The sequence below is a fragment of the Eupeodes corollae genome, chromosome 1 (assembly GCF_945859685.1).
Source record: "Eupeodes corollae chromosome 1, idEupCoro1.1, whole genome shotgun sequence".
Classification (NCBI taxonomy): domain Eukaryota; kingdom Metazoa; phylum Arthropoda; class Insecta; order Diptera; family Syrphidae; genus Eupeodes; species Eupeodes corollae.
In genome coordinates, this window is record NC_079147.1 from 11610811 (window position 1) to 11623769 (window position 12959).

A 12959-nucleotide genomic window follows, 5' to 3' on the forward strand; every position below is an offset into this window, starting at 1 on the left:
CAAATAATTCGAAAGATGCAAGAGTCACCCCCGTAGTTGAAAAGCCTCTTTATCTGGTGACTTTTGTCTTATTAGCACTTGACTTGCTTATTTAATTAATTAATTTAAAAAAGTCATGATGAAATATTTTTCTGCCCATATTGTTTGGAATGGGTAGCTTTATCCTTACCAATTTAGGTTCAGAGCAAACCATAGCTGCTCCATTGAAATGATAAATATTTTGGAAAATATTAAGCTCAGGTTGGATCGAAGTGATTTAACCATATCTTACTAGTCCTTAGAAAGGATATTGATATAGTTGAGCATTACCTATTACGCTGCTAATGTTATTTGAGGATTACCTGAGTTATAGATTACACAGAGTGGTAGTGGGAAGTATTCCATCTGGCTTTAGCAAAAATCAGTTCAAAGGTACTACAGGGGTCTGTATTAGTTCCCATTCTGCATCTATATAAATTAATTGCTAAAGGGATGTGGACTATGGCTCTCAGAAATATTGACTCCACATCTGAAACTGTGTATTTTAAATGGACTCAGTGCCGCAAAACAAACTTTAGGTTCTAACAATTCTATCCATAACACATTAAAATTAACTTCGTTTGGGCTGTTCGCTTTAATATACATGAAAACATGAAAACTAATTTTAACACTTTAACTGAGCTGCTAATCGCATATGTTCTATGCGGCGGACGTCGACGCATCCGCGACAACATGTTTATTACTGACCACTTCCAATGCCTCAACACACCTCGCATCCCGAAAAACGCCATACTATGATGCTGACGTCGATTATGCGACAGTAATTTTTTTAGTCAAAAAACTAAATATTAGTAAAATTAAGCACTGATATAAGTAGAGTAGAGTAAAAGGAACCTTTTTATACCAAAAAAATGTCAGCATAGAGGATCCGCTCTGGTCAAACCGCAGTCAGAGTGTTAATGCAATGAACCTTACCGTTCCTACTTGTAATACTATAAAAGGCTTGGTCTTACTTGTACGTCGCAAATAAACAAATTGAATTGAATTGAAATTAATTAATTGAAATTAAAACGCAAAATCTTTTAACATTATTGGTGCCAAAAAATAAATGTTAAAGAAATCTTTGATTAAAAGAAATTCCAAAAATTGAAAAATTTTAACAAATCAAAACCTAAAACATAAGTGTCATCAAAGTATAGTAGAAAACCTTTCTGTCAAATGGCAAAAAAATACATTTTAGAAGAGTAGGGAGAGGGGGCCAGTTCAGGGCGAGGCAGTTTATAACAACTTCAAAAAAAGGACTAAAATAAAAAAACAATGTCGCTGAGGAAAGCTGCACAAGTTTTTGGGATATCAAAAAGCACTTTGGGGTATAGAGTAAGTTTGAAAAAACGGAATCATGGTCTAAAAAGTGATTAATTCCAAACGTACTGTTGCCCAAGTATTCAACAAGACAGAAGAAGTTATGTTAGAAGCTTACCTTTTAAAGTCTTCTAAAGTGAATTATGGCCTGATTTATACACAAGCAAGATATCTAGCTTATAAATATGCAAAGTCATTTAATATATGCCCACCGCTGTGGGAACAGATCCAAATTGCAGACTTAGAGTGGATGAAGTCTTTAATGAAAAGAAACCCAAATCTTTCACTTCAAAAGTACGAAAATAATAGTTTGTCTAGAGCAAATAGCTTTAAGAAACACAAAGTTGAAGCATTTCAAACAAAATTTGAAATAGCACTTTCAAAAGCTTATTTCACAATAGACTGCATCTTTAACATGGACGAAACCGGTGTGACGACAATTGTACGAGCTCCTAAAGTCATTACTCAGTGTGGACAAAAGCAAGTTAGACAAAATGTCTCGGCAGAAAGTGGGCAGCTTATCACAATGTGTGCGATTGTAAATGCAACTGGAAGCTCTGTACCGCCGGTATTTGTAATTTCAAGAGCAAGGTTCCACGATCATATGCTTAAGGGAGCACCAAACGGTTCGATATGACTAACAAATAGTCCCACAAGCACATGGATGACAAGCCAGTTATTTGTGAAAGTCCTTAAACCACCTTCAAAAATATTCGAGGTCTACAATTCTTCTACTTCTCGATAACCATGAAATCCATTGTTCCATAGACGCTATAAAGTTCTATCGTACCCCACTGCACCCACAAGTTACAAGATATTTCAGTCATAGGACCGTTTAAAAAGGAACTATCACTTTCACAACATGATTACCTACTCAGCAATCCAGTGAAGACCATTACCATTCATAACCTACCTTCAATAGAGACACCAGCATTCAACAATACATTAACACCAAACAACATATTATCGGGTTTCAGAGCAACAGGGATTTTTCCCTTCTAACGAAATGTTTTTAGTGATGAAGACTTTGATTGTAGTAAAGTTACTAACAGAATCTTCATTTCCCCAGAAATGTCTCAAGCATGAATACCAGGAAACACTGTAACAACTACTGAACAGGTGCAGACACCAACATCAAGTCAAGTTGCAGAAATGTTGTCTCCAAAAATGGTGAAACCTTTTTCAAAAGCTGATCCGCGAAAAGAAGACTCGCGAGGAAGAAAAAAAAATGAAATAGAAGCAGCATTCCTAGAAATACAAAAAAGGATAGCAAAATTGGCATTACAAATAAACCGGATGCACAAAACCAAACCAAAAACTATCAACGAAGAGGACCAACGATTCCACCTCAGAAAACACGGATGAAGAAGTCATCAACGCTGAATCTAATTCTCATTACGGAAACGCAGAGGACGAAGAATATGAGGGTGAAAATTTGGACGGTTTATATTCAAAGATGCCAAATTGAAAAAAAAGTCCGTCTTCTAGCATGCAGTAATCCTCTTCTTTCTCCTTTCTAAGTGCAGATTTAGGTTCATAATTCTATGTATTATATTTATTATATACCTATCAGTTCTTTAATACTGCCTTAAATTTATTTAAAAGATATATTATCTGGATGTTTGAAGTGTTTTTACTTCTCCATGATATTTTTAACCTTAGCCAAGCTTTCAATCACACTCCATTAGTTAAACATAAGTCTTAGTAAAATAATTAAAAATAAATTAATTTCAATCCTTAGCTAAAATTGTTCCAATTATTGAGAATTGACTGTAGGGGCTTCTTCGTTCTTATACCTTAATCACATTATACTCTCATCCACAAACATACATAAGCCGATTCGTCTTAAATGTCCTCTTCTTTTTTTGCTACAACGACTACAAGAATAAATGGCATTTAAACGAAGTTCTTCTAAGACTCGTATTTCATTCCTCCTACGAACAAGCGTCGAGGATCAACCGACCGACGCGACGAAGAGGAAGACGAAGACTATTGCATAATTTTTCTATGAGAACATAGAAACACACCCATATACAAAAATACAATATATATGTATATAGTCACATTTATAGCTTATATCCTGGTTGAGCTAAAAGCTAAAAGCTATAGCTAACTTAACTAACTTACCTCCACGGTACTATCTCGAATGTAAATTTCCTTGGTGTCGTTGGGATCCCGGTCTCGAGGTCTGTACGTAATGCGATATCCGAGGAATTCACCTAGAATCGTATTTGGTGGCGGCGGCTTCCAGGATACGTACACTGACGTGGATGATGTATTATGGGCGGTGGTAGGGACTGGTTTTCCAATAGGAGCTGCAAGTATAAAGTCAGAACAAAAATCCATCAATTATACACACTCCTCATACATATTTTCCAAGTTACTTTATTCTTATGTATAAATATTTTTGTATGTATGTATGTATATGTAAACTAATTGTATTTTTAAATAAAATGAAGGAATTTTAATTTATCATCATATGTAAGGATGTGCTCTTATAGTCAGTGGCATGACGAGCAAAGAACGACCCCGACGACGACGATGCGACGACGTCGACGTTATGTTTGAACACACTCATACACTAACAAAAAACAATAAAATAAAGAAATGTAATTAGAAGAATTGCAGGATTAGAATTATCCTTAGTACGTGATTTAAATTGTCTCTATGTTTCCATCAAACGTGATTAATGTGAATCTTAATGCGTTTTTTTTGGCGTTGGATTTTTTTGGTTGAAGCATTTCTGCAAAAAGGTAAGGGATGTCTTGAAAATTTCACTTCAACGAGCATTAAACAGATAAAAAAGCGATTAGAGGGTATATTGCTATAAAAATGAAGTGAACAGGAATAAATTGGATTAAAATAAAACGAAACATCATTTACAGTTTTTTTTATTTTGCTGAAATTAATTTACTGCGGGGTTTGGTTTTTTTTTAAACAATTTTGAGAAAATACATTTAATTAAAAAAGTAAATAGCATTCACTTTCCTTTGTAATTGTTGGAAATTAAAATTAACATCAGATATTTTCTCTGTGTTGATAAATCTGAAAATATTTTGTGGATGATGAATTTTTGAGTGGGGTCAAATTTTTGGCGTGATAATTTGTGTATTATTTCCTCATAAAAATATAACGATGAGGGAAAAAGATTGAGTGAAGTTCGGTTTGACTTAATGAAATAATTTTCAAAAAAAAAAACCTTCTGCCACATTTTTTGAAGCTTGTGATTTTTACATGAGTGGGAACAAAAATTAGGTTACAAATCAAGCAGAGAAATAGTAAACGGTGTTTCAATAGGGACTTCAATAGAACTTTGAATGCAAGAAGTCAGCCTTCATTTTCTTACTATGTCACTAATATATGTTTGTGAAGTGTAATGACTTCTGTTGGGAATTTAAAATGTTTGTTACTGGAGCAAGTAATTTTAAGAGTGTGGAAGGGGCTTAAGTCATAAATATCGAACGAAATATCATTTAATTCTTTCAAATTACTCAATCAGGAAAAATCTTTAGTAGTATTCGGAGGTATAGAAATAGAAAGGGAAGCCTCAGTTGTCTTCTGTACCTGCAGCAGAATTTTCGGAAGAAGATTTGGTCTAAGCCCCGAAAACCATTCTGTGAATGAACACAGCTTTTTTACTACCCCAACCGCACCCCTAGAGACCTTCCTTTCACTAGTCAATCTTGATATATTGGTGAAAGAATTGGCACCCAAAAGCGCACTTCGTGCGTGTAACAATATAATAACGCTATCGATATTGACATATAAACTTAAACATATTTTTTTAAGGCTTATATAGATTTGCACCTTGTAGCCCTTAGAGGCTCATAAAAACAAGTCATGTATTGCTTTTTTCGGAAGAACAAAACATAAATAATTGTATGGATAGCCAACTAGTAATCAAAATACTGCTACAAAGTCAAAGCTTGTAAAACGTTCGCTCAGAGGGTTTAACACGGTCTATTGGTCTAAAACGAATCAATGCTTCATACGAGCCTTATTTTTAATATGATTTATAAGCCAATTGGTCCAAATAATGGACTTATCCCTTAAAGTTCAATTGAACACCGCGAATTAGAGGTGCGTGGCAATTGAAACTTGCAGGGTTAAGAGGAATGTATGGCGAAATATTTCCAAAGGAAAACAAATATCTTTTGCAGCTTGGCTTCCTTACTTAAGATTGCGCTAAAGTCCTGTGTGAATAAGGGTCTCACCCAACAAACTTCTGCATCTAGCTCGATCCCTAGCTAGATGTCACCAGTTTCGCGCTCCAAGTTGGGTGAGATCACCGATTCGAAGACTTTCCAAACCGAAGCATTGCTGCGGTCTACGTGACCCAGCCATCTTAGTCGTTGGGCTTTTACACTCTCTGGATAGGTCTACGTCGCTGTACAGTCCGTACAGCTCGTCGTTACATCTACTTCCCCACCCCTTCTATGCATACGGGACCGTAGATCAAACGAAGAAATTTATTCTCGTTACGACCCAAGATGTTTTCATCCGCTTTTGTAATTCTCCATGCTTTTGCACCGTTTAGCAGGACGGGGATGATGAGGGTCTTATATAACGACACTTTGGTCCTTCGAGAGAGGACTTTTGCACTCAATTGCTTTCTTAGCCCAAAGAAACAGCGGTTATCAAGAGTTATTCTCCGTTCCATCGCTGGTGTTGTTTTCTGCGTTTACAGTGGAGCCTAGGTAGACGAAGTCCTTGACTAACTCACAGTTACGTCTGTCGATGTTGACGTTTTGACCAAGACGTCGTCGGTCGGTGTTGTATTTCCTTTCTCGATGACAGCATGTACTTTGTTTTGCTGTCATTAACCGTTTAAAACGTTTTTGACGCCTTTGCTTCAATACTCACAAAAGCCCCATTGACATCACGCTAAGTTCTTCTGTTCATGTCAATGTCAACATGACTATTCTGTACTATTCTTTCAAGCACGATGTTAAAAAATCGCATGACAGCGCATCAAACTATCTTAAAGGTTTTCTGACATCGACATGTTCTGTTAAGTTGTTTCCAACCTTTATGGAGCAGCGTGAATTCACCATGGTCATTCTGCACAAACGGACCAGTTTGACAGGGATGTCAAAACTAGATATGACTCTTTACACCTTATTCCTGTAGATGCTGTTAATGCGGCTTTGAAATCGATGAAAAGATGGTTTATTTCCAGGATCAACCGTATTGTGTATATTTGATCGACGGTGGACTTTCCTGGTCTAAAACCACACTGATAAGAACCTATCAGGTTGTTGACGATGGGCTTTACACTTTCACATATTACGGCAGAGAAGATTTTATAGGCGATGTTGTAGACTGATTCCTCTATAGTTGGTGCAGTTTAGAGGATGTCCTTTTTTCAGGATCGGGCAAACAATACAAAAGTTCCATTCATCAGGCATGCTTTCTTCCGAACATACCTTATAGATAAGTTGGTGCATGCTCCACCACATTATCTAGAGCTGATTTAAAGAGCTCGGCATTTAAGCCATCTGCTCCAGCGGCTTTATTAGACTTCAGCCTAGATATGGTAATCTTTACTTCGTCTAATTTGGGAGGACGGGATTGTTTGCTTTTGTCGTTTATGTTGAATGGATCATCCTGCCTGACATCGGAATTCGGTCCGTCGTCGCCGTTATACAGTCTACAGAAGTGGTCCTTTCGTATCCTTAGCATTGACTGCTTTTTTACTGTGATGTTTCCAACCTTGTCCTTGCAGTCTTCGGTTCTAGATTTATGGACTTGTGAATTTCGTTTCAGCTGCTCATAAAAGTTTGGTTTTCAATGTTTCAATAGTATAGCTGCTTTGTTGTATATGACTTGACGTTAAGTTCGTAGACGGAGAGCCAAATCACCATTTTACCATTTTGATTTTGTAATAAATTGATAGCGCTTGATAGTTCCGGCTTTTTCTTTGGAACCATATTTCGTCAAAATTGAGCTTATTGAGCTTATTTTTTAAAGTGTATGTCTACAATTGGGAAGCATTGTTCTACACTTTAAACATTCGTTCTGAATAGCCAAAAAAAAAATATTCAATATAAACAACAACCATTGAAACTTCTCTACCTTAAAAAACAACTTTGTAAGGCAATTAACCATTTAGAAGCCAACATTTAGCACACTATTTAAAAAAAGGAGAGCCTGGGATGCAACCCACACTGATAACTTCCTATCCCGTCTATCGATTTGTCTTGCTTAAAAGTTAAGTTTCAAAATCTATTTTTGTTGAAGAGATTTTTTGACAAAAACCAATTTTTACCAATTTTAGTAGAATTTCTTAAATTTGTACAAATTGGATAAATGAAATAAATTTGGAGGTACCGAGAACCGGACAAATTTTTTTACCTAATTTGTGTACTATTTCTTGTAGATTTTATTTTCTTATGAAAAAACCGAACTGCTCTATTTTTATAAAAAAAAATTACTGATTATCGAAAACAATATTTTTAAGTTTTAAAAAACAATATTTCTTGTAAAGCAAAAGTTTGAACCCATAATCCCAAATTTTTGAAAAGATATTTGAGTCAAAAATCAATTTTTTCCAACTTTTTTAAATTTTTGTTTAGGTTTTTTTATTTTTATAAAAAAAAACAATCAATTTGATTTATATCAAAATTTTGCTGAATGGTGACAACAATAATTTTTAAAAGATAAAAGGAGCTTCAGGCCAATATCTCTGTATTTTGAAAAGATATTTGTGTCAAAAAACAATTCATTTGATTTTTTTTCACGTTACAATATATAATATAAAATTTAATTTAAGTCTCTAGGTTTTACCAAAATGTTCATCTTTTTTTGAACTGCTTTGGTAAAAAAAACCACCCACGCAATTTTCTTGAGAGCCCTTTCTGCATCTTTCTGCATTATTACCAGCATACAAAAATTATTTGAAGTCGATATCTCTTCTGGTTCTTGAGCTATGAACGACGAAAAAAGGTCACGAACGTACGGACATCTTTCTAAAAATCTTTTATTTCAACTCTAGAGATCTTGAAACGTCGAGAAATGTCCAAATTTTCATTTCGACAAATCGGACCAATTACAATAACTTCCTATTGAAAGTTAATAAAGACACAAAAAAAAAGAAGTGGAGTAAATTTGGTAAAACTGCATATCGTTGAAAGAGCTCACTCACAGTTAACTACCCTAAAATATTGGTTATTCCTTTGCAGCTACATAAATCTGTGGAGCTATGTTTTTATGAATTTTCAGGATTCTAAGAATATAAAAATAAAATTTATATTTTAATTTTCTTATACATTTTTTATATCGAGGTTCTTCCACTGGGAGCTAAAAATCAACTCTTCCCTTAGGTGATCCAAAATAGTTGTAATTCAAAGTTTAATTAAAATCTCTTTTTTTTTCTACAAAACCAATACTTTTTCCCCAGTGGAGAAAATTAAAAATCCCAATTTATAACTCCAAGGCAAATTCGTTGTAAGCTTGCTAACATTTAATTTCAATTTCAACATCTCGTCCTCGGAGAACTCCAAACTCCGTATAGACAGAGAATCATTCCAATTGAATTTCAATGGCAACAAAAATAAAAAGAATTCCAACATAGATAATTTTCAACGTAATTTAGTTATAGATATAAAAATACGAAGTATCTGGAAAATTATAAAAGTAAAGCAGACGAAAATTCACAAAAGTCCTAACAAATTTAGCAGCAACCTATAATGCAGAGAAACAATTCGTCAGAATGGTTTTTAATTAATTTCTTTTCTTTTTTAGGTAAATTAATCATAATGAAACAATGACATTGTGGAAGTCCTTTTTTTATCTTACAACAAAAATGACGGTACGGCAGTGGCGAGAGATGCTCCATTATAAAGCTAGATACATATATATGGACCTAAACAGCAGCCATAATGGATATAGCTTGGTGGATGTGGGTTGAGAGTTGAGGGTTGTCGGTTGAGGGATGTGGAGGTTGTGCAATGCTATAGAGAAAACTTTCAAAATCCCGACTCGGACTTTCGCCTCGTAATGCTGCCACGATATTCAAGGATATAACCTCTGAACTTAACTGAAGTGAATGAAATGAAAACGCGAGCTGTGGATAAAGATAAAACAGCGACAACGAGCCAACAACCATAGGTACTCAGTTCCGCCGAACGAGCAATTGGGATTATTTCTGGTATTTTCCTCCGCCTTACCATAACCCCACCACCACCATCGCCACCCTTAAAAACGAGGATACTGATGGTGAAGTAAAATCAGTTGTTGCTGAATTCTTTGCCCTTGTCGTAATTCTGTTGGACCAATGCTGCTCCTGCCCTTGGTCCTTCCCAGCCTTTATGTATATCATAATCCTAACCAAACCGAGGCGCACATCGAATCTTTTTCAAGTATTTAGAGGGCTTTGTTGTTGTCGTGTGAGTCGTGTAAATTTCATTCTTTGTCATCCTCCTCTTGACCTCGTTGTCCAAATCCAAAGTTAGTCGTCCATTGAAGAACTAGACATAGACATTGCCCAATGCTGTCAATGTGTCCTGTCCAGGGCGCTGCGGCGAGCGGCGGCGACGGTGTTGTTGGCTACCCAATGTTGACCATGATGCTATTTGCTCTCGGGGAATGTGCGAGTATGTACTAGTTGCTATAGCTAGTATTTGCTCGTAGTTTTAATCATTATATAGACACATAATGGCAGGTATCCTTATCCCTTTGCTCGTGAATTTGAACTGTGATAAACACTTCGGGAATATACCTCAATGGAGCGAATATAGGCGCGTCCAGCCATTTTTGTTTAGCCACGCGGTTAGTCCTTTTGTATGTATGTGTATCTAACTAAGCATAAGTACAAACGAATATTTGCATTAGGGTAAGGAGAGGACATCCGATAAGTGCTATAGTTTAGGTTTTGTTTATCCGATTGGTTGTGTTGAATTGCAAATGTGTTTGTTGTTTGCGGTTGAAAATACCTGGATAATGTGTGATTGTCGCAATGTGATTAAGGATTAGGTTGGCAATTGGCAGGTAGGTATGTATACTCGAAAGAAATCGGTTTTTATCTTCAGAGCAATTGTGTCTTTTATTTGGTCTTAAAATTTAATACGAGGATGGAGAAGAAACACGACCAAAGTAAGGCTGTTTTATTTTATGGTTTAATAGATAATGTTAATGAGTGCTCTATAAGATGGGGTTGGATACTAAAAAAAGTAGGTTCTTGAAATGCAAATTGTATGTTTTTGTCCGTATTTTCAGATGAGGTTCGAATTCAACATCATGTCGAATATCTTTTATAAAAGATTTATTTATACGGGTACCTAAAAACAGAGTTGATCCCCTGACTTTTTTTTATTATTATTGATTTAATTAGTATATATTTATAGCAATGCATTTTTTGTAAATAAACAATGTTTAATTCTCAACAATTTCTTTTGTATACATTTATTTCATCACATAATTTTAATTTTAGAACTTAATAAATGGCTGGGATGCTACTCATACTGATAACTTCCCATCCCGTCTATCGATTTGTCTGGCTTAATAGTTTGTTGGTTGTCGTGTTTTGTTAAGAAAGTTGTCATTTAAATTATTCTTAAAAAAATTAAAATTACCAAAAATATTTGTTCATGTAAAGAAATAGTTTAGTTTGAAAATCTAGTTTTTTAACGAGATTTTTAGTTGAAAACACATTTTTACCAATTTTAGTAGCATTTCTTATATGTTGACAAATTTATAAATAATAAATTAATTTGAGAGATATCAAGAACCGAACATCAATTTTTACCAAATTTGCGTACTATTTCTTATAAATTTAATTTTTATTTATAAGAAAACGGACTGTTGGACTTTTATAAAAAAAAACTTATGAATATCGAAAATAATATTTTCCAAAGAATCAAAATTTTACTAAATATTTGTTAAGAAATAAAAGTAGTTTAAAGCCAATATCTCGAAGTTTTGAAAAGAAATTTGATTCGAAAATCAATTTTTACCAAACTTTTATTGTTTCCGTTTTTATTTTTTGTAAGAAAACTGTCAATTCGATTTTTCTCACGATTTTTCAAAATGTTGAAAACAATATTTCTTATAAACGGTGATTTTTTAAGAGCTTGAGAACTTTTTTTTAAAAAAAAAAGCATAAAATTTGCAAAATCTCATCGATTCTTTATTTCAAATGTTAGATTGGTCCATGACATTTACTTTTTGAAGATAATTTCATTTCAATGTTGACCGCGGCTGCGTCTTAGGTGGTCCATTCGGAAAGTCCAATTTTGGGTAACTTTTTGGAGCATTTCGGCCGGAATAGCCCGAATTTCTTCGGAAATGTTGTCTTCCAAAGCTGGAATAGTTGCTGGCTTATTTGTGTAGACTTTAGGCTTTACGTAGCCCCACAAAAAATAGTCTAAAGACGTCAAATCGCATGATCTTGGTGGCCAACTTACCGGTCCACTCCTTGAGATGAATTGTTCTCCGAAGTTTTCCCTCAAAATGGCCATAGAATCGCGAGCTGTGTGGTATGTAGCGCCATCTTGTTGAAACCACATGTCAACCAAGTTCAGTTCTTCCATTTTTGGCAACAAAAAGTTTCTTAGCATTGAACGATAGCGATCGCCATTCACCGTAACGTTGCGTCTAACAGCATCTTTGAAAAAATAAGGTCCAATGATTCCACCAGCGTACAAACCACACCAAACAGTGCATTTTTCGGGATGCATGGGCAGTTCTTGAACGGCTTCTGGTTGCTCTTCACTCCAAATGCGGCAATTTTGCTTATTTGTCGATAAAAAAGCGGATTTTCTGCCAACTTTTCTAGGGCCCATTCACTGAAAATTCGACGTTGTGGCAGATCGTTCGGCTTCAGTTCTTGCACGAGCTGTATTTTATACGGTTTTACACCAAGATCTTTGCGTAAAATCTTCCATGTGAACGAATAACACAAACCCAATTGCTGCGAACGGCGACGAATCGACATTTCACGGTCTTCAGCAACATTCTCAGAAACAGACGCAATATTCTCTTCTGTACGCACTGTACGCATTCGTGTGGTTAGTTTAATGTCCAATAAAGTAAAATGAGTGCGAAACTTGGTCACAATCGCATTAATTGTTTGCTCACTTAGTCGATTATGTAGACCATAAATCGGACGTAAAGCGCGAAACACATTTCGAACCGAACACTGATTTTGGTAATAAAATTCAATGATTTGCAAGCGTTGCTCGTTAGTAAGTCTATTATGATGAAATTTCAAAGCATACTGAGCATCTTTCTCTTTGACACCATGTCTGAAATCCCGCGTGATCTGTCAAATACTAATGCATGAAAATCCTAACCTCAAAAAAATCACCCTTTAAGATGACATTAGTTGGAAGCCAAAATCTTAAAATTTTGAAAATATATTTGATTAGGAATGCAATTTTTACCAACTTTGAGTAATTTTTTTTGTAGGTTTATATTTTTTATAAAAAAAACGTCTATTTGATTTTTCTCAAAATCTTACCAGATATTAAAAACATTATTTTTCGTTGCATACAATTGGTTTGGAGATAACATCATTTTGTATTCGTAAAATATTCGAGTCGACGATTATTTTTTTCAGTTTTCTGGATTCATAAGAAAACTGTTAACTGAATTATTAACTTTCCACACTACATAATTTT

General features: G+C 34.9%; 1 protein-coding gene across 3 annotated transcripts in view; it reads right to left on the bottom strand.

Moving 5' to 3' along the window:
* LOC129938749 (tyrosine-protein phosphatase 99A) overlaps window positions 1-12959 on the bottom strand; it is a 771051-nt gene that overhangs the window by 424908 nt on the left and 333184 nt on the right. For all 3 annotated transcript variants that reach the window (XM_056046478.1, XM_056046480.1, XM_056046477.1), the window contains exon 6: window positions 3469-3656. In XM_056046478.1, coding sequence (XP_055902453.1) covers window positions 3469-3656 — 188 coding nt within the window. The remainder of the gene's footprint in view (window positions 1-3468; window positions 3657-12959) is intronic.